Below are 21,446 nucleotides of genomic sequence, written 5' to 3' on the forward strand. Positions count from 1 at the left end.
ACCTGATGATGCCTACCTGGCATGGCCATCTGCCTTACTTCAGTGGGATGCAGCAGGACCATGAACATGTGCAGCTGGCCCTACCACAGGCCTCTTCCACTTCCCTGAGAAGCACATGCCAGGAAGCCTGCTGGTCTTGCAGAGGTCACATGTGAGAAGGCCTAACAGAGCCACCACCTGGACTTGACTGGCCCTAACATGAACAGCAGAGCTGATCCAGCCAAGTCTGGGGGTGGGGATGGTGGTGAGGGAGTTGGGGATGGGGTGTACACAGAGTTACCAAGGCAGCAACAAACTGACAATGCAAGTGACCAGCACCAGCTTCCAGGCTTCCAAGAGGGTGTATTTGTTGTGTGTTGCTGCTATAATAAGTTACCCCATGCTTGGCAGTCTGAAACAACTTCTGCTTGTCGTTCCACATCTCCATAGGTTACAAGGGCAGGAACTATGGCTGGGTCCTCTGTGGGGTCTCCGAAGGCTGAAATTGAGCTGGGCTGATTTTTTTTTTTTTAATAAATGACAGCAGAATGCATTGCAATTTATATGAGGTGGGCTGATTCTTGTGTAGAGCTTGGGGTCCTCCTCCAACTTCAGGTTGCCAGCCATGATTAGTTCCTCATGCTTATAGGACTGAAGTCCTGCTTCCTGCTGGATGTCAGCCAGGGCTGGTCTTTGCTACCAGTGGCTGACTGATTCACTCTCATGGCCTCTATGACCCCTCCAGCATGTTGCACTTTGAATCTCCCCAACTTCCCTTTTCTGCCACATTTTGCCAACTCTTAAATTACCTTGGGCCACCTAACAGCCAGATCACTTGTTGATTTCAAAGTCAGCTGGCTAGTAACTGTGATTGCATCTGCAAAGTCCCTTCTCAGCAGTACCCAGATTAGTGTTGAATGCATGATGGGAGACAGGAATCTTGGGGCATCCCAAGGTGGGACTGCATTGGCAACTGGCAACCTACTGAGCAGTGGGCCAGCACACCTGGGGACAGAGATGTGGCCCATAGCCTGGGAGAGAATTCACCATGAATCTTCTGATAACTTTCAAATTAAACACAAGAGAGGGGCTGGGTTGTGGCTCAGTGGTAGAGCGCTCGCCTAGCATGTGTGAGGCACTGGGTTCGATTCTCAGCACCATGTAAACAAATTCAATAAACAAAATAAAGTTATAAAAAATATTTTTAAAAAACAACAAAAACCCCGCAAGAGATATATGATTTATGTATTTTTTTTAGAATGACATATTTTCTCCTTAATAGAATTCATAGTATGAAAATATATTGTTTCAAATTGAGGAAGTACTCGACAGAGAAGGAAAGACATTTAACATGTGTGCTTAGGGAACACTTTTGCAGAGCATGGAGTTTGTGTTTTCTGTACTCACATTCATGGCTCTTTGAACCTCTTCGCCCTCCATGGTTCTTGTCTTCCACAGCCAGGATTCCATGACCAGGAAGGAAGTTTACCTGAAAGGTAGTGGTCACATTTCTTCTTTGGCTCTTGATCACCTGATACATGGCTTTTCACCCCTGAGCTAGCAAGGGAATGTTGCTTGATTCCCCCACCAAACCAATGCAAGGCTAAAAAGTGCTTCCCATGTCTTGTGCATCTGAGCTTCTTTACCAAGTAGACTTTGCAACATATTCCATTCATAAGAGCAATAGAAAGCTTTCTTCAAGTGTCAATATCTCTCTTTATATTTAGATTATTTTTAATTGTAGATAATGCACATAGTTGCACAAAATTTTAGTATTAGAAAAAGCATGTTCACTCCTGTCTACCCTCATCACACATACATGAGGCAGCAGCTTCACCTCCGGCGTGTAGTGGACCCTCAGTGCTCTGCATACTCCCTGGCTCTCTCTGGGGGGCAGAGGACTCCCAGGCTCAGTGTGCTTGTGCCTCCAGGATCAGCACCTGTGCCCTCCAGAGTTCAGCTCTGCACAGGTGAGGCCACTACCACAGGCAGGGAGCTGTGGTAGGACTTCAACCAGTGATTTATGGGTCACAAGTCTGAAAGCCCAGTTTCCACGCCTTGGGCTGGGAAACTTATACCCCAGCCACCCTGTATCAGCTCTTTATGCCATAATAATGCTGCCTAACAAGCCAGCTTGTTAATTTACCATGGGGAGGTGAATTTTTGTCTTTGGCTGGGCTCACTTGCACATCTGCAGCCAGTGGTTGGTGAGCTAGAAGACTCTGCTGACCTTGGCAGGCACTCTCATGAGCTGTGGGTCAGCTGGAGGCAGCTGGTCCAGAATGGCCTGACCTGGCCCTCTCCACTTTATGCTGTGTTCATTTTCCACCCAGGAGGCTGGTCTTGGCTTGTGGAAGCTCAAAAGCAGAAGTGGCCACGCTCAGAGCTTCTGCAAGCCTCTGCTCCATGAAAGTATTAACACTCAGTGGCTGAAGCAAGTCACAGGACACAGTTTAAGATCAAAGCTGGGGAAGGGTCAGCTCCACCTCTTAGTGGGAGGGTCTGAAGAGTCACAAAGAAATGAAGTGCCCATCTGTGGAGCTCCTGCCTTGAATCACACCCTTGCTTGGCTTCCACCTCCTGCCTGGGCCCCTCTCTGAACATGCTTCTGCACCTTCCTGTCCGTGTTTCCTGAGCTGACTGTTGAACTTACAGTGAAGCACTTCCTCCGTAAACTACAGTACAGCTCCCACGCCTCGTGTTCAGAGGAGCTGACCTTAGATGTATACAAGGGTAAGAAATACATAGAGAGAAGGACACGCAAGTGGTGAAGACTTCTCGGCCCCCTGGGTTTCCGCCTGTTCACTATGGGCATCTCTTGGCTCTATCTTGAACTTCATGTTTCGTGGGCCAAGAAAACAGCCAGGACTTTCCACTTTGGCCTACTGGAAGACAGAATTGGCCACTGTATTCCTTACATTGTCTCAATAGGAGTGACATAGATTGCCCTGGCACCGGGAAGGTGTTCTTCACAGTTGCTTGAAGCCAGAGCCTGAAACTCACCCCACAAATTGGAGGAGCATGTAACACCCAGAAAGGACTCCTGGAAGGACGTCTGGAAGCTGCCCGATGCCTCTTCCTTCCCTCCTTCCCTTCTTTCTCCCTCTCTTCTATCCCCTTTTCCTTCTCACCCCTTCCTTTAAAATATATATATATATATATATATATATATATATATATATATATATATATATATATATATTTAGTTTTAGGTGGACACAACGTCTTTATTTTATGAGGATCGAACCCAGGGCCTCACTCATGCCAGGTGAGTGCTCTGCCACTTGAGCCACAACCCCAGCCCCGCCCCCCACCCCGCTTGCTTTTAAATGAAGGGAAACAACTTCGTTTTCTTTTTCCCTGGTTGCAGAGGAAATTCATTCTGCTTGCCTAAATTCAAACAATGCTGCATAAAAGGAAAGGAGTGATAGCCACATTCACATCCTGTAGGCAGAGGGCCCAAATCCTAGTGTCTACCCAGCATTCACAGCCACGCCCATCCTTTTCCCACAAAAATGTCTTCATAACCTCTGTCCACTGCTAGTGCCCTGGGCCTCGCCAGGGCAGGTGTCTTCACTCCGGCCTCTCTGTGAAGCAGAACCTAGCTGAGAGGGCTGTGCCCGAGAGACATGTCCCAGCAGTTTGACTGGGTACCTGATGACTGTTTATGGGGTTGATGTGAGGTGGTAGTGGGGTGAAAGGGGTCAGAGGCTGGTGGGTCCCTGCTGACACCACAGCATGTCCCTTCACAATAGCAGATGACAAGACTAGGAGCCAGGCTCAAGAGGAGCCCCTGGACTCTGATCTTATGGGGCCTTATGGACTCCCGGGGCCAGTGGAAGTCCCCCAGGGCATTTGCTCACCTTCAGATCTGTTGTTGGGCATCCCCTCATTCCTGTCCCTTGAGGGACACCTCTCATGTGTCCCTCAAGCTGAGGGGCTTCCATGAAGGCCCCCAGGACCACTCTTTCTCCCAACACTTCTGTGGCAGTCAGTCATCCTTCAGTGCTCCTGGAGAGCCTGGCTTCAGATTTCCCGCCATGGGAGGCTCTCCATCGAGAGGGCCTGCGTTCTGCTCTCTGGTCCCAGTAGCCCTTCTCCATGAAGCATCCCTGAGACTGCTGGGAACACACAGAGGGTCCCCTTTGCAGAGCAGGTGTGAAATGTGCACTCAGAGTGCTGTCTGGGAGTGGCAGCAGCAGGTGACCAGTTCAACAGGTGTCAGGAGGGAGGTATCACTTCTGACCTCAAGGTGCAAAGGGGTTGGAATGGGCCTGGGAGGGCTGGAAGGGTTGGGAAAATCAAGGTGGGCAGGGCCTTCCCTGGACCAAGTACTCAGGTGAGACCCTCCTTAGCAATTTAGAATGCAAGAGGTGGAGGAAAGGGAGTTGGGGAGGGCTTGGAGAGATGTGGCTGGGTAAGCCCAATCTTCTCAGGCACAAAAAGATCAATGTTTCACCTGCCATGGTCCACATATGCATGCTTTGTCACTGGCCTCTGTACCTAGAAATTTACCTTCCAGATGCAAGAAATAGGCATTTTATCTCTGAGTTTGAATAATGTAAATATAAAAATCTAGTTCCTAAGAGTAGAAACAGCAGGGAGAGTTATGTGGACATGAGATGGTAAAATGTTGAGAATTACTGAGCGCGGTGTCGGGTGCAGGGAGGTTTGCTGTGCCATTCTATCAAGTTGGACGTGTGTTTAAAATTTTCCATAACACATTTTAAAAAATGAATGGCATATTTATTAACTCAACAAGTCTCTAGCCCCTCTGCTCCCTGTGCTAAGATCTGAATAAGCCCCAAGGAGGGAAGAGACGGGTGCTCACCTCCAGGAGCTCCACTCCCAGGGGAAACATCCACGGTGAGTTGCTTGTTAGCAACTCAACCCAAGGAGAGACACCCCGTGCCTGCACATACCACAAATGAATTCCAGTGCCTGCAGCTGAAAGCCACGTGGCACAGTTCTGAATCAGGAGCCCTTCACCTCTGCCTCTCCATGGCGGCCCTCTGGGCTCTTGGTCTAGGGTGTGCTATCGCTGGGTATGAGGGTGCCACTTAGTTTCCTACTTCACATATTTGCTATTTAGCAATGGCCACAGAACACTATGCTTCTTATTGAAAAAGAGATAAAAGTAAATATTGACACAAATTTGAATATTGATGTTTGAGAGCATGCATTCCTCGGTACAGTGGTCAGTGACCAAGCATGTGCATGTGGACGATGGCAGATGAAGCACTGATCTTTACATGCCTGAGAGGACTGGGCTTACCCTGCCAGAGCTCTCCAAGCCCTTCCCAATGCGGATGTCATCGCTGAAGCTGTGTCATTCCACTATCCTGTGTCCTGGACTCATACTGAACTGCGAGCTCCATGCGGGCAGGCCTTGCTCACAACGGTAGCTTGTGAAGCCTGAGTCCCACAAAGGAATGCCCGGGAGAGGAGGAGGGGCAACACTTGCTGTATCCATTTTGCTGAGGAAGGAATGCCCTGGGAGTGGTTATTTGTAACTTAACAGAAACCTCTGTGTTGCAAAGTGTGTAGGCAGGTGAGTTCATGGTCTTCTGCCATGAACATGTTAGTGTCATGCATATATGTGGCTAAATGTCATTCCTCTCCAGGCTTGAAATCAGAAATCATTGCTGACACGGCCAATTGTTCTCTGTCATCCCTCATTCCTACAAACAACATTCCTTGAGAACCCACTGAAAGTAAGACCAGAGGGCTCAGAAGAGAGATGGGGCAGAGCAGGGGGCTGGGTGAGTTTGGAGGAGACTGCAGTGACCTCAGTCTTATAGGTAGGGGGCAGGAAAGACTGAGCCAAGGACAGCCTGGTGACATGTTGATGGTTGGAGAAGGAATGAGACTTCAACTTAGGAGAGGGGTTGAGCCTCATCCTGGCAATTCCACATCAACTGGTCAAATGAGAAGCGAAGGTGAGTCACAAGGACCTGTGTATAGAAAGGGGTTTGGAGACACCACAATAATGCCCCTTCCCCTCCCTTGGTTTCTGAAGCCATATGTGGCTGAATCACATGGTCATCACATTCTGACAATGGCCTTAGAGGTCCCAGCTTCCTACAAGTGTGGTGAGTCCATGTCCCTTGTATTTTCTGAGTGTGCGCCTGTCTTGGGTGTCTAGCACATAACATTCAATACATGTTAGATGCTATTAAAAATATGGGTAATTTTATGTCTTAAAATATTGTATATTGCCTAAATGGTTTCATGCTGGCTCATGTTAAAAATGATTCCCAAGTGAAGATGACAAAGGGGAAGTATTCCTTATTTAGTTCTCTTCTTACATTAAGCTATCATAATATAGTACATTTCTGGGCTGCATTCTCTAGAGTGCTTTTTACTAAATAAATGGCCCAAAATAACTTTTCCTTCCAGTATGATTTCATGATTCAGCACATTCAACTTTCACTATAAAAGGTTGATATAAAGAGTAGAAAACAAATCTGCAGGCCGGCAGGGAGCAGCACGAGTTCCCACTTGGACACACAAGCGGGTTGTTTTCAGAGACAAACCTTGACGGCAGGAAAGTGGTCTTTGTTTAGGTATCTGAATCACATTTAGGTTTGGAAGAAGCAGATGGATAAGAATTAGTAGGAGATACTCTCAGATTCTCTGCAAAAGGCTATTTAGAAAAATGGCAGTAGCCATGGGATGGGGCCCAGGGCCTGAGCCAGGGTCCTCAGTTACCAGCTCCTTCCAAGCCAGGGAAGAGATGTCCCTGCGCCCGCCCGCCTTCCGCTTTTCTTACAGACAGCAGCCGCTGCAGATGTTCAAGGGAAAGGTTCCGCTGCTGTCTTTGCCCAGCGATGGAGGTGGGGAGTGGAGCGGTGAAGGTTGCCTGGCCCCCGGAGGGCAGCTGGAACACCGTCAGCCTCCAACCCCAGACGCAGAACTGCCTTGGAGTGCGCGAGGATTCTTTCCCAGTGGCTTTATGGGAGAATCTGGATCCTCTTTTGCGGGGTCTAGGATTGCCTCTCCCCATTCATTATCACCGCCATGGGACCCATAGAGTCTCACTGTATTAGTACTAGAGTCTAGGAAGCTGTCTTCTCACCTAAAAGAGCGCGGGGGCGGGGAATCAACCCCCATTCATATCCCGTCCACAGGAGTGTACGCGTATCTAACACCGACGGCTTCAAGCCGGCGCGGGCGCGCGGGAGTGGGAGTGGGTTGGGGTGGGGGTTGTGATCCATTTCCAAAGCCAGGTGCAGAGATTTCCATATTCCATATCCAGCCTCAGTACCGCGTTCTAGAGCTGACGAGGGTTAATTACTGAAACCCTCGGGTCCCGGAGGAAGGAGCGGGGCTTGGGCCCTTGCAAAGGGGCCTCCCCGAGGAGGGGTCCCGCGCGGTCTGCAGGGAGAGTGGTGAGCTGGCGGCCTCTCCCCCCAGGTGGCGAGCGCTAGGCGCAGCTGCGGCCCCCCGGGCACCGCGGCGGGCCGGCCCCGGGGCCGCCTGCGGGCACCTCCTCGTGTCCTGCTCGGCACCCCGCCCGCTGCGCCGCCGCCCGCGGTGGAAGGCAGCGCAGCGCGTGCGCACTGGCGCGCTCGCTGCCGGGCCCGTGGGCTCTCCGGGGAGGGTGGGAGGTGGGAACCCGGGAAGGCGCCGGGACGCACACCCTCCCAGCTAGCTGCCAGCGCCCCGACACCTCGAGACCAGGGTTCCCTAGGACGTCCGTCGAATGAGCGGCACAGGTGAGCCTCGCGATCCCGTCGGGGGCTCCCCGGCCCGGCCCGAGACACACCCCCCCCCTCGGCATTGGCAGCGCGGGCAAAGTTGAACTTCGCGCGTCGCGGGTTCCCGGGCGCGTCGCGTCGGGGCACGCTGGCAGGCCCTTGGGGCCCGGGTGCACTTTTTTCGCGTGCGGGGCCGCGGCGGGGAATATGGGGGCTGGGGCGAGGGGCCCTGGCCATGGGCGCACACGGGGCTTGGCCTTGCAGTGAACTTTTGCTGCACTCGCCGCTGGCGAGTACTGCCCGGAGGCCTGGCGGACTCGGGTAGCCTACCCTGGCCGCTTCTTGGCAGGACTGAAATGTTGAGGGAGGCTCTTAGTCACTGGGAGGCGCGTTCTGGCGCGCATGGAGGTCGGGGGTTTCGGGATTTAGCTGAAGGACAGGAATTTTTCGATCCCTGCCTTCCCCGCCCCCCAATACAAAAGTGAGACCCTTGGAGGGAGGGAAGGAAAGGTCGAAACGCGAGGTGCCTGGGCGAGAACGCAGGAAGCAATTAAAACTCCTCCTTTCGGATTAACAACCAAAAATTGATCGATGTGTCAGGAATACCATTGATTTATGAAAGGTGCTTATTTCTCTGGTATGGAGAATTTTATGTTCTGCAGGTGAAACCGAGTTCACCCAGCTCCAGCGCAGATTGATGTTTTAATAAAAATAAATAAAGGGGAAAAGCTCGCTTGGTCTTTGGGGACATCAAGTCTCAAATCGCAGAGTTAGACTAACAAATCAAATTGCATTATCTTTACATTTTGAACCTTTTAATCTTGAGCCTAAATATCGCAGGCAGGAGAGCGCCTTCATCTGGGAAGTTTTAACAGTGCCTGAAAGTTCGCATAACTAGCAATGTTTCTTAGGCAAAAAGGCACTGGACGCGTCGGGTAATTGCGGTAAGTGGCAGGCCTCGCGGTGCCGGCGCGGGCCAGAGCGGCGGCAGCGGCGGCGGCGGCGGCGGCGGCGGGAGGCGGAGCGGGCTCCGCGGCCCGAGCGCCGCGGCGCCCGTAGATGGCGCCCTGGCCCCACGCTAGGCTCCGGAGCCGCGGCTCTGCCGGCGGCGCGCGGGCGGGGCAGCCGGCCCGGCGCGGGGCGCGGGCTCCGCAGTCGCGGTTCGTCGGGACCAGAGCAGCACGGAGAAGCAGGAAAAAATCACGCTTACTGTCATTTTTAGTTTAAGGCCCGGGCTGTCCTTTGCAGCGGATGGGGGTCCTTGAGTTCGGGGGTCACCAGGAGTCGAGGAATTCCCGGGGGAGGTCGCCCAGCTGAGGTCCCTGCGGGGGGCGCTGGAGCAACCCCAGTCACCACTTTCTCGGCACGCGGCCCCCGGCGGGGCACTGGCGTACAGACGTTCGTGTGTGGGCGAGGGTCGGCGGATTGGCTGCAAGGATACCAAGTTCAAAGCCACCAGGAGATCGCCCCAGACTGCGACCCCGACTGCTGGAGGCCGCCCCCGCCCCCGCGCCGGGGACTGGGCCGGGGACAGCGCAGGCCCTGCCGCCGCGACTGCCTTGGCGCTCGGCTTTGCAATGTAAATTTCAGCGGGACAAATTGCTTATTAATAGTCTAGAAGAGAAGCCGGTTTCTTTCTTTCTTCTTTTCTTTATCTGTTTTTATTTCTGCATGGCCCCTAGCTATGCCCTGGGCAGCCTCGCCGCCCAGCAGTTTTCTCTTCATTTCAATATCCTAAAGAAAATGCAAATTCGCACAGTGTGGCCTTTTAAAAAAGTTAAATTAGCAACAGCTTTAAGTGACTCCATTAGTATGGAAAACATACACATGTTTAATGTGGGAATAGCTTCCTTTTAACCGGACTCATTCTAGTCTGTAAATTTAGCAGACCCTCGGAGTTGGTAAAGTATCAACGCAGTTGAACGTGTCGCCAAAGGCTTACTACCCCTGTGCGGCCTGTGCCAGGCTTTCCGGGAGGGGCCGTCCTGCCGCTGTGCGTCACGCGACCGGTTCGGCGGGCTCCACTCACTTAGAAGCCTGCAACTGTAGGCGAAAGGGTTTGTGCTGGCGGGAAGGAAGGAAGGCTTGACACATTTCTGTCCAGGGGAGGTGGGCTCTCTCTTCCCTCCGGACCTCGTCCTCACAGCCCCCGCAGCTGAGTCGGCTACGTGGCCGACTGATGTAGGCAGGAGGTACTCACCGCCCCACTTTTGCGCACAGGGACTGGTGTACAAGGGTAACCCTTAACAAAGACTAAGGTGCAGCCAAGGAGTGGGGGAAAGTTGTTACTGAAGTGTGGCCCTGGCCTTCCTTCTGGGTTCCCCCAACCCTGAGACTCTCTACTACCCCAATTCCTTTACCTTTGCTGGCAAACTGATATTTCGAAGTGTGATTTTATTGACAAACTTTTGCGGGTCTTTGGCTTCCAGAGGTTATCTGTCCTGAGCTCTGCTCTCCCCCTCCCTGCCCTTAGAGGCAGTAGCATGGCACTCTTTCCCCGTCCAGGAAAGAGTTAAGATTTATGGTATGCTGGAGAGGTCTTGTTAGGATGTAATCTGCATTTTTTAACTACTGCGTAATAAAAAGTGAGAAGTTTTGAGACACCTTTCTTGATTATACCTTTGGCGATACTTTGGGTTTTACATTTAATTTGCATTTTGTTCTTAGTGAATATTGAAGTCTTGAGTGGAGGATTGAATTTTATTAGGACATCTGGACTGACAATATCAAATCAGACACCAGTGTCCCAAAGCATGCTAAAATTTCAGAGTTAATTAGAACGAAGTGTGTTTAATTAAAGCCAATTATAATATTTGAAATTATCTGATCGATCCGTGTTTGTACAGTTTGGGTGTGTTTAAGTGTTGATTGGCGCACTTTGCACTCCATTCGATCTAGAAACTTCTCTGGGGAAAGTTTGCTTTGTAAACTGGTGGGGGCCCGCGGCGCGGAATCCGCGTCCCAGGCGCCGGCTCTGGCACATCCTGCCCGACAGCCTTGGGGCGCCACTGAATGTATCTCGGGAAATCCCAGCTCGCTGGTAAACCGCAGTATCTTTTGGGGTCGGAGGGACCCCGCCACGCACCAGCTGTCTTTCCCAGCTTGGTTGCTCCTCCTGAGCAATTTTTTTTTTAAGAGGCGACCTTTAAGATTTCAAGGTGCTTTGGGAGAAGCCCAAGCTCCGAGTGCTTGAGTTGGGATTCTCTAGCTGAAGAGTACCTAGGGCTGACTCAGAGCACTGGGGTCAGCCAATGTGACCAAGGAAACCAGAGAAAAGTAAGGACAAGGAGACAATAATCGTTTTCCTTCTGTTTTCAAATGCTGCGGGAGCCCAGGAGCTCCCGGGCATTTTGGGTCCCACTTGGAGAGCTCTGGGTTTCCCAAGAAGACGGTCAAGCGAGCCACTGTCCTGTCCGCAGGGGCCAGGCACTTGGATCAGAGGTTCCTGCTATGTTGTGTGCATGGGGCTTGCGGCCCGGCCTGGAGCCTGGTACTCGCCTGGACCTGATTCTTGCAGGCTCACATGAACAGCAATTAGGACTAGGCGTCGCGTGGCGGTGTCTACCCGGCCCTGGGGTTATGGGTTCAGTGAGGCCTCGGTGTGCCCGACCCGTAGGAGCCTGGACCCAGTGCTGGGGTCAGGCAGGAGCTCGAGCAGCCACCTGCCCTGGAGTGGGTGGGAGACTCTGCTTGGTTCTCTGCTTCCTGGCGGCGCTCCACTCTCCCACCCCAGGAGGCGCTGTTTGTCAGACTTGGCCGCCTTGGCAGGAGGCGCCTGCACGTTCTCACTTGGAGGATTGAGCTTTCTTGGGTACTCAGGGGTCCGGCTTCAGAAACCTCCACTGTACAGAGTAAATATTGGGGGAGGGAACAGTGCAGATAACAGGAATCTGCGACCCTTCAGTTTTCGCCTTTTATTGGTGAACTCTACCAGGCTTCCGACCTTCTAGCGCTGAAAGAAGGGATGTTTTGTGCGTTCCACATGCCAAGAACAACATGCCCAGTTGTTTGCCTTCGAGGGCAGGCAGGGCGCATGGCCTGGTTTGGGCTCTGTCACTAAGTGCCTCCTGAGGGCCCGTGGCATCGGTTTCTCCGAAGAGAGAGAAGAGATGCGGTTCTCTGAGCCCTGGAAACCCACCAGAACCTGGGCCAGTTCCCCTTTGCGCTCAGCTTAACAGGTTGGGGTGGCCCATGTACTGAGCCCTTGCTTGCTGTCTTTCCTGGCCCACGGACGAGCGTGATCCCGTTGGGCAAAGTAGAGCCCGGGGAGCACTCAGGGGCCACCTCACCTACCCTTGGGGAACGGGTTTGCCAGTGTGTATGGGTTCCTTCCTGTTCTGCAGCTCACGGAATTTTCTAGGTGTGTCTCTCCCTGCCCCTCAAATCACCTTCCCTCAAGGCCAGAGTTAGTCTGCTCTACTTTTTCAGGTTACTTTCCCAGTCAGTATCTGTTCCGGGTGCCCGCCCCCCAGGCTTGGGGTGGGTAGGGCAGAAGTGAGGCCCAGCGCCCGCACCTTCTGAGCTTGACTCCTGGTTCGGAGGACAAGGGGGCGGGCCGCTGCTGGAACTCAGGACTGACTTCGGGGGCACAAACCTCCGGCCTTCGGCGCATTGACTCTCTCACTTGCCCGAAGGCTCCATGCGACATGGCCAGGCAGATTGGGCCCGTGGCCGTGGGCTCTCTGAGGGCGCCGCGCCCTGCTAAACCCGCGCACGCTCTGATACTCCAGGGGACTCCGCTTCTAGGAATCTCCGGCTGAGGCTTCTCAACGCCGGAAATGAAGTTTATTACTCTTTGGAAAGATGGCTGGGAGGTTGGCGGTCGCCCTGCACTTGGCAAGCAAGAAGGGGCGTTCACAGAGTGCCCTGGACTCTGAGCCAGACCCGACTCCTAGGAGGGTCCTGGGACCCCCAACTTGGCCGAAGTTTCTGGGAGGGGGTGGTTGGGTCGGCTCCCTCTCTCCAGGACTTGCACTGGAAGAAGTGTTGTGGGAAATGCCCTCGGCGCGCGCCCACAGCCTTCCCTTGGCGGGTGGGCAGGGGCGGAGGGTGCAGGCGCAGTCGGCGGCTGAGTGGCTGGGCAGGGAGGCCAGGTGGGCCTGGGTTCAGGTCCTGGGATGTCGGACAGCTCCGCTAGGCTTCGGGTGGTTCTAGGGGTTAACGGCTCACGCGTTGCCTCAGTTTTGCGCCCTGGGTCTCGCACATCACCCCGGGAGCCGGGCGCCAGGGGCGGCAGGCGCTGTCTCTTTAAGGTCACTGCCTGCTCCGGCACGACGTGGGGAGGACAGCTGGGCACTGGCCATCTGACTGACTCCGGCTTGACATCTGGGAGCCCACTGGTGTGTGGCACGCGAAGCGCTTGATGCCGCTATTTAAATGCAAATGTGAGGGGGCTCATTGAAGCCTCTCCCCGTAAATCCGCACAAAAGGAATACTTCCCACCCTCCGAGGAGGCGGCGGCGGCGGCAGCGCGAGGGCCACCCGTGCAAATCGCGTTGGGCGCGGGGCCTGGAGCGGTCGCCGCCGCTGTCGCGACCCGCAGGGTCCCGCGCAAAGGTCAGGCTCCGCCCTGCCGGGCCCCTGGACGCCCGTCTGGCCCCTGGGAGCGCTCTGGGTGCGGAGGTCAGATCTCTGGCCGCGGAGGGCCTGTGTAACTTCCAAAGTACAAGCCGCATCCCCTTGCACTTCTCCCTTCTGGGTTTTTTGGCTCCCCATGTTGAATAGAAAGGGCGAGGAACGGGGGTAGGGCTCCCGGGGGAGGCGGCAGGCGCGGGGACGCGCTCCCAGCATCTCTCAGGACTCCAAGGAATTGACCAGTAGCCCCCTCCCCCATCTGGGGCCTGGATGTTCTGCCTGTTCCCCATCAAATCGAAAACCTGGGGATGGTGTTGGGGGTGGGGGCTGCCCTCCTAGGCACCTCGGCAGCAGCCCGGGGTGGAGACCCTGCCCGGTTGGTGAGTCCTTGTGCCCACAGCTCGCAGCCAGCAGTGGAGTGACAAAAAAGATAAAGTTGGTGAATGATAAAGACCGTATTCTCCACGCTTTGGGTACGGGACCAGATGATCTAGAAAATGAGCTGAAATGGATTCAGCCTCCGAGCCTGTTGTGAGAGCAGCTGATTCCCCCATTTCGGGCCAGATGGCTGCTGAGCACAGATTTGCATTCATTTTCGCTTAATATCGTCCAAAATAGTGGGGCAGCTGCATTTGTTGTCAAAAAGGTTTAAAACCCCTTTTCTTTCTGGGGCAGGATCGTTACCTTATGTGATGGGCTTATAGAACTTTTTTTTCCTCTTTAGTCAACAGTATCAGATTTAGAAGGATTTGTTTTTAAACCTTCTAATTTGGTAATCAGATTTAAATCGCCTTGGCGCGTGTAATCTGAATTAAAGATACTGTAAATGATTTTAAGCATGATACTTTCCTTACCGAGGAAGGGGCACCTCCAGTCCAGGCTGGACATTTTAGGAAGTGTGCTACAAAAGAAGCATTGTTCCCTATTTCCAACTTCATCTTTCCCTAAAAGACACTTTGCATATTCTGACAATAACTGCTCTCCCTGCATGAGCCCCTTAGCTTCTAAACATGCAGAGACAAAGCATTTCTCAACCCCGCCCTCCACTGATGGCCAACTTTATCCTACCTTGTCCCTCCACCGAGAAAGTGTTCCCTTCTACACCCTGGTGTGCTGTGAGTAGAAAGCGCTGGACTTATTAGTAATACAGAAATTTTCTTTTAATTTATTGTGAATAGTTTCCATACACTTTGATTTAAGGTTATTAACATTCTATAGACAGTGGCATCTTTAATATGTGGCGATCGCTTCTAAAGACTAATCTCATTACCCTCAAATAGTCATAAAATATGATTTTATTATACTTACGTATTTAATTAGACGGCCGGCCCCGTAATGGATTTTGAGATGGGACTGGCGCAACAGCTTTGATAATTCACTTATCTTTGGCAATAGTCATTAACCCCCAACACCAGCAAAATAGATTGCTTTCCTGCACATCTTTTCCCTCACCCCTTCCAAGAGGCGCATGGGGGTCCCCAGATAACGTGAATCGGACTTCGATTTTCCCGATTAATTAAAATATTAACGTACACACGCTGCCAATTCACGAAAAAGGGGAGTACTACCCCAGGCCCGGCGGGAAGAGGTTGTCCTGCGACACTTGCCACTTGTGCCCTGAGAGTTTTTTTTTTTTTTTTAATCAGAAGGGCCTGATTTCTCTTGGCAGGAAAATGCCCGGGACAGCTCCTGGTAGTCCCCTGGGTATTTATTTCGCGTCGCGCAGACGTCCTTTGGGCGGGCCTCGCGCCCGGTCGCGGAGTCCTGGCCGAAGGAACTGGGCCGCGGAGCCCACCGGCTGCCCAACAGATTCCTGGAAACCAGGTCGGGAAACCGCGCGCTGCGCATTCACTCCAGCCCGGCGGCATCGAGGGCAGGGCCTCTGCACCCGAAGCGTCCGCTCTGTTTTTAAAGTGGCTGGCGGCGGGAAGGTCTAGCCACCGCGCAGGGCGCTTAGGCGGACACCAGCTCTGGGTCGCCGGAGAGGCCGGGCGCTCTTCCCGTCAGCCCAGAGAATTTGGAGCCTTCTTTGTCACTCGCTGCGCCTTAAGGACAGGCCGAGGACTGGGGACTCCCTCAGCCACTGGGGGAGAGGGAGAATTTGGCGGAACCTGCCTCCGACAAGGATCCCGGGTCTCTGCCGGGGTAGGAAGCATAGGACGCCCGCGAGGCGCAGAAGGGGACAGATCGGCCCCGCAGCAGCCTTAGGTCTGCTTAGAAATCAGGCTGAGCTGCCTATCTTCCTTGGCTCTGGCCACACTCTCCCCCTTAGTCGATTGTCCGCCCCTCCCCTGTACTACCCTCCCGCGGTCGACCAGCCTCTTCCCGTTTTTCCCTTTGGGACCCCCCAGGGCGAGCTTCAATCTTGCATTTATTGCATGCATTCGGGCAACTTGGGGCGCCTCCCCGCTCTGGCCCAGGGTGTTTTTGACTGTGTGGCAGGTTTTGCGGGGAGGTACTAGGGGGCTAAGCTGCAATTGGGCGCTGACTGCGTTTGTTTCTTTTCAAGATTTATTTGGGCGAGTAGTAACTTCCTTGGCTGCAGCTGGGCTCGAGGAGCTGCGGCGCGTGGCCGGGGGAGGCAGCGGCGGCACTCGGTGGCGCTCGGTGGCGCTCGGCGGCGGCAGGGCTCGCGGGGCTCGCTGGGCTCGGGCCGGCTCGCGGCGCCGTCAGGCAGTCAGTCGGCGAGCGCGGCGGCGGCGGCGGCGAGGGGCGCGGCGAGGGGCGGCCGCTCCCATATATGGCGCAAGCGCCGCCCCCCGACGTCACCCTCTGACAGCGCCGCTCCCGGGGGCTTCGAGTTTTGGCTCCCGGGAAAGGGTCCATTCCTCGGGGAGAGAGGGCTGAGTTTTGTGCGCCTCCGTCCGCTGCGCGCGCCGCTCCAGGCCCCGCCGCGCCCCGCCTGCGCCCGGGACTGCGCCGCGGCACTCACTGCCCCGTTTATTTGTCTTTGGAGCAGGCGGGCCGCGCCAGAAGCGGGCGATCCCGCAGTGTCCTGCAGCCGCGGACGCCGCCTGGCTAGGATGACACCACGTTGAGCGCGCCTGCAAACAACAACAACAACAAGCGCCGCCGCGGCCACCGCGTCCTGCTCCGCCGAAGCGCCGCGCCTCCGCCGCCGGTGTAGCCACCTCCGCGTCCCTGGCCGTCCGGAGCGTCCGGCCGCTGGTGTATGTCGCGGCTGCCCGGGACGGGCTGAAGCCGGCGGCGGGCCGGACCGCAGGCGCCGAGCAGGGCGAGGGCGGCCAGGGCAGCCGCCTGCCGCCGCGCCCCGAGCGCCGCCGACCGCGGAAGCGCTTTCGGCCGGGAGCGGCGGCCGCCGCCAGCAGTTTTCATGTTTGGGATTCAGGAGAATATTCCGCGCGGGGGGACGACCATGAAGGAGGAGCCGCTGGGCAGCGGCATGAACCCGGTGCGCTCCTGGATGCACACGGCGGGCGTGGTGGACGCCAACACGGCAGCCCAGAGGTACGTACCGGCCGCCACCGCGCGCCCCGGCCCCGGCCCCGGCCCCGGCCCGACCCGGCCCCCGCAGCCGGCCGGCGCCGCGCTCCTCACCGGGCCGCTGTCTCTTTCCTCCCGCAGCGGCGTGGGGCTGGCGCGGGCGCACTTCGAGAAGCAGCCGCCTTCCAACCTCCGGAAATCCAATTTCTTCCACTTCGTGCTGGCGCTCTACGACAGGCAGGGGCAGCCGGTGGAGATTGAAAGAACCGCTTTTGTGGACTTTGTGGAGAAAGAGAAAGTAAGTGCACGCATAGGCTCACACCCTCCCTCTCTCTAGAAGTGGGAGGCAGGCTGTGCCCGCGCGCGGCCCGGAGTGCCCCCTCGGCGGTGGGACCGCTCCGCCCGGCGACCCCGCCGCTGGCGCCACGTGTAGCCGCCCGGGCCCCACTGAGGGCCGGGCAACTTCTCTGCGCCCTCGGACTCACTCGGGGCGAGGAGAACGCAGGGCTTCCAGCAGGAAAGTGACATCACGGCACTGCTCCGAGCGAGGAATCCTGCCCGCCATGTGTGAGGCCGAGGGGCCTTGGTCGTGGAGGGGGACCTAGCGCGGTGGCGGCGCCTGACACCACCACACTAAATGCAATTGTTTATCATTGCTTTTAGGAGCCAAACAACGAGAAAACCAACAACGGTATCCACTATAAGCTCCAGCTACTATACAGTAACGGTGAGTACCCGCTGCCTGCTTCCCGCCCTCTCCGCCCCTGCGCGCTGGATCTCCCTTCCCGCGATGGTTACAGGACATAAAGATTTTGAGATTAAAATGACATGGATGTAAACACGAAGTCTTCTCATGGCATAGAAGGAAAACAAAACATAAACGATCGATAAGTCGATGGCACTTCACATGATTAACCGGTGGGGCTTGAAGTAGAAAGTAAAAAGGGGATCGATATGGGCTCCAGCAGAACATCACTTTTAAGTGACTTTTTTCAATTTTGCAAATTAATGTTAATTATTGGAATAGGGCAGCTACATAGACCGACCATAACTTACTTCCTGCGCACGGCTTTAAAAAATCATCCAGAGGCATTCGACAGAGTTCAGACTCTCAGTAGCCATTGGGTGCTTTCTTTTTTCTAAAAATAAATGACCACATGGGCCCACCGATGGGACAAGTAGGCCTGTTCTCCACTAGGCAAATTTCTTGCCCCTTCAAATGCAAACCCTAAGAGTCCTAAGGCTCTAAATTAAGAAAAGGGGAAAAAAATTCTTTATTTAGAATGTGATTAGAGTTCTCTTTCTCCCTCTTGAAGGGATTGCTTAAGTTTTGCTGCATCAGGAGCAGCAGTCCTGAGGCACCAACTTCCTGTGGCCTGGCTGTCCTTCCCCGAGGTGCAGCACTAAAATCCTGTTGAGAATTTGTCTCTGTTTTTTGCAGGAGTCAGAACAGAGCAGGATCTGTATGTTCGCCTCATAGATTCAATGACCAAACAGGTGAGAAAGTTTATGCCTCTGCACTTGGTTTCCTTGCTGAGCTGGGGTTATCCTGGGGTTCAGAGAGAGAAGACTGACAAGTGGATCTCCTGCATTTGTTTTTCATTTAGCTTCCCTGACAAGCTAATGAGAATTCCATATTTATTGGAATAAATGAAGCGATTGGTGAAATAGTTTATGTTGTCATTAGAACAGGACATATATGCTTTATTAAATGGCTTGTGATTGGAATCAAATGCTGTCTTAATTTATTATGGTAATTAATATTTGACAGAAAAAATTCAGGATCTCCCCCCTTGTTTATTTTTAAATGTTTCTGTCTCTGCTTGGAATCATTTCATTGATTTTTTTTTCCCCTTCTAACAAAGGCAACTAACTCCTTTCCAAAGCCTATCAAGTTGGGCTTGATTAGTTCATTTTTTTTTTCTCTTTTCCAGTGTGATGGTCTAGTAACACGAGACCTTTATTTGGATTTAAAAGTTAAATGTGTTGGGGTGAAAAGTCACCTTGTTCTCCTCTAGCCCATCTTCACCTCTCAGCCCCCCATCTCCATAATTCAAACTCCGAGCTCCAGGGGTCACTCAAACCCATCCACTGCTCTGCTCCCTCTCCCACCCTCTGTCATACCTTGTAAATAACATAATTACAAGCAGTTCCTTATTAAATTATTTAACCTGTCTTGGTCAACTTTTCCGATGATAACTATTGGCTATCAGTAATGTGATTAAGTGCAGAAAAGCGCTTCATTGCTTTTTGACATTGTGCAGTCTCTGGCTGCTGGTTTTGTGCTGGGTGGCATGTTGTTTTGTTTTAAAGATATTTCCCCCCCATTTTCTTAAAATAGAGTGTTGCGGAGGCAGGTCTAATGCATAAATTAAATTCACTAGGCAAAGATTAAAATATACTTGCAAGCTGGGTTTCATGCTTAGAAGTGAAAGTGGTTTCTTCATTTCTGATGCTAAGTTTAAGAATTGTGAGCCAAGTAGAACTGAGCTCCTTGGTGCTTCCTGCAGTCTGACACACGCCTCCCTCCCTTTTAATGCAACTAGTTTGTGCATTTTTCCCCCTTAAAAGTTTGTCTTTACCTAGGCAGCTAGGGTGTAGGATTTTAATATCTGCAGTAGTAAAGCAGTATGGTTTTCTCTTAGAGTAAAACAGATCTGACAGGTAAACCCTAGCTTTCTGACAAAGACGCTTGGTGTGCCCTTCGGTGATTATTTCACTGGATTCAGAGAAGCCCCTGGAACTCGGCTGCTGTTTGGCATGCTGCTTTTATTTCCTTTGTATTTAGGGCAGAATGTTTTCGGAAATCGCTGTAGTCTAATTAGAAGGTTTCTGTAGGCAGTGCTAAGTTTCTCTGCTGTCGCATAGAGGAGGAGAGGCTTCATTTAGAGTACATTTTTATTGTTCATTTAGCCTTGTACCTTTGCAGTATAAACAGTGCAGAAAATAAAGGCATTTAATCTCCTCTCACTGACGGGGATGGGGGGGGGGAGGAAAGAAATAGCCCAGTAACTGATCAAAGAGTCAATGGCGCTGAACCGACAGTTTATGGATTTCTGTTTGTGCTACAAAATAAAAAATAAATCAAATATAAATACAGGGATCCATCGGAGGACAAGCCATTCTCACAGAAGTGCTGGTGCCCACCGAGGCTACTGCGCCCTGCAGCCCCAGGCGGCTCGTTGGCCTGCGGTGACACCCATCACTTCTTTGGTCCCGGGCGGGTCCGACTCGAGTCTGGGGGAGTGGGGCTCCGGCATCACCCTCTTCCCAGGAGGGTCGCCCTGGGCGACCTCCAGAAGGGGCTTTGTCCGCTTGGTAGCGAGGAGAGTGTCCGAGTGCGGGAAGAGGTTGGAAGTAATTTACAGATAATTTCCAGGGGGAGGGAGGGAGGGAACAGAGAGAGGGCAACCCAAACCCTTTCGTGGAATTTTCTGCCGGAACTTGTAGCTCCCTCCTCCTCCCCTCCTTCACTGGCCTTTTCTCTCTGGGAGGCGGTGGGTGGAAGCCCGGGCGGGTGGCGGCGCGGGCGGCCGGGTAGGGTTCCGGCGGCGGAGCCGGGCTGGGCGCCGCCGTGAGCGCACCTAGGGCTTTGCACCATCTGGCGCAGCCTCTGCTCAAAACCCACCCGAGCGTGCGCGCAGACACTGCCTTTTTACCCGAGAAAAATCATTGTTAGCAGTTTCAAAATAAACACCAGATTGGCCATTAGCACTTTCTTTCCAAATATCAACCGGCGAGGAGCACGTGGCCGCGCAGGCTGGGACGCCCGGGGCTCGGGCCCTCCTGCGGGGCGCCGGCTACGCCCAGCACCGCTCGACCACGTGCGGCGGCTGTGTCCTGCCTTCCCGGGGCCAGACGCCCTGGGTGCACAGCCCAGGGTGCACAGCCCAGGCCGCTGCCGCCACCGGCGGTCTCGGGGGCGGCGGGGGCCGAGAGCGGCGGCGCGGGAGCTGACCGCTTCTGCCTTGTCCGAGTCCGAGGAGCGCGCAAGGCAGAACCCGCGCGGCTCTCCGCGCGAGGCGAACTGCCCCTGAGCCCAGTAGACCGCCCTGCGTCTTTAGTTGCAGCAGATTCTTACGGGCTTCTTCCAACACGCAGATTGAAACTCAGTGCAGACAATGGCCCAAGGACGCGGCCTGGCGGCGGCGGCAACACGAACAACCAAAGGGCCCCGCGCCGGGTCCGTGCCCGCACGCCTAGCCTCCTGCTCCGGGGCCTCAGCAGTCTCTGCACTCCCCTCCCGGAGGCCCTCCCGAGCTGAGGCCCGGCGCAGGCCCGGCGCACAGCCGGAGGAAGGAGGTCGGGAGGCGGGCAGAGCGAGGCCGCCGGGGCCTGGCTCCACTTCTGGAGTGGAGAGTGGGGAGGAGGCTTGGTGGACCGCGACGCCTCCCATCGCTGGCCGTGCACCTGCCGCCCGCGAGGCCTGCAATGCCCGGGGCGCTGCCTAACCCCGGCTTCTTTCTGTCCCCCGCGCAGGCCATCGTCTATGAGGGCCAGGACAAGAACCCGGAGATGTGTCGCGTGCTGCTGACCCACGAGATCATGTGCAGGTGAGCCAAGGGCGGCGGGCGGGTCCGGCGCCAGCTGTGTCTACAAAGGACGCCGCGTCCAGGCGCCGCCACCCCGCCCAGCTTCGGGAAGGGCATCGATTGAAATGTAATCGGCCAGAGGCCACACGCCGGGCCACCGAGGAGCCCGGCCTCGTTTTCCCCCTAGTGATGACGATCAACCGACCGGCTGCTCAGC

At 54.4% G+C, this 21,446-nt stretch overlaps 1 protein-coding gene across 13 annotated transcripts in view; it reads left to right on the forward strand.

Annotated features, from left to right (window-relative positions):
* The first annotated feature begins 7,599 nt into the window (after window positions 1-7,599).
* The window catches only part of Ebf3 (EBF transcription factor 3), a 125,557-nt gene continuing 111,710 nt past the window's right edge, over window positions 7,600-21,446 (forward strand). For 11 of the 13 annotated variants that reach the window (XM_071610807.1, XM_071610812.1, XM_071610810.1 and 8 more), the window contains exons 1-5: window positions 16,085-16,721; window positions 16,839-16,995; window positions 17,361-17,424; window positions 18,139-18,194; window positions 21,177-21,250. In XM_071610807.1, the coding sequence (XP_071466908.1) occupies window positions 16,588-16,721; window positions 16,839-16,995; window positions 17,361-17,424; window positions 18,139-18,194; window positions 21,177-21,250 (485 nt within the window). In that variant the 5' untranslated portion in view covers window positions 16,085-16,587. Of the gene's footprint in view, window positions 7,698-14,995; window positions 15,078-16,084; window positions 16,722-16,838; window positions 16,996-17,360; window positions 17,425-18,138; window positions 18,195-21,176; window positions 21,251-21,446 lie in introns of those variants that run through there. The other 2 variants (XM_071610809.1, XM_071610808.1) reach the window with 2 other exon arrangements.

This window comes from Marmota flaviventris, chromosome 4, assembly GCF_047511675.1.
Source record: "Marmota flaviventris isolate mMarFla1 chromosome 4, mMarFla1.hap1, whole genome shotgun sequence".
NCBI classification, from domain to species: Eukaryota; Metazoa; Chordata; class Mammalia; order Rodentia; family Sciuridae; genus Marmota; species Marmota flaviventris.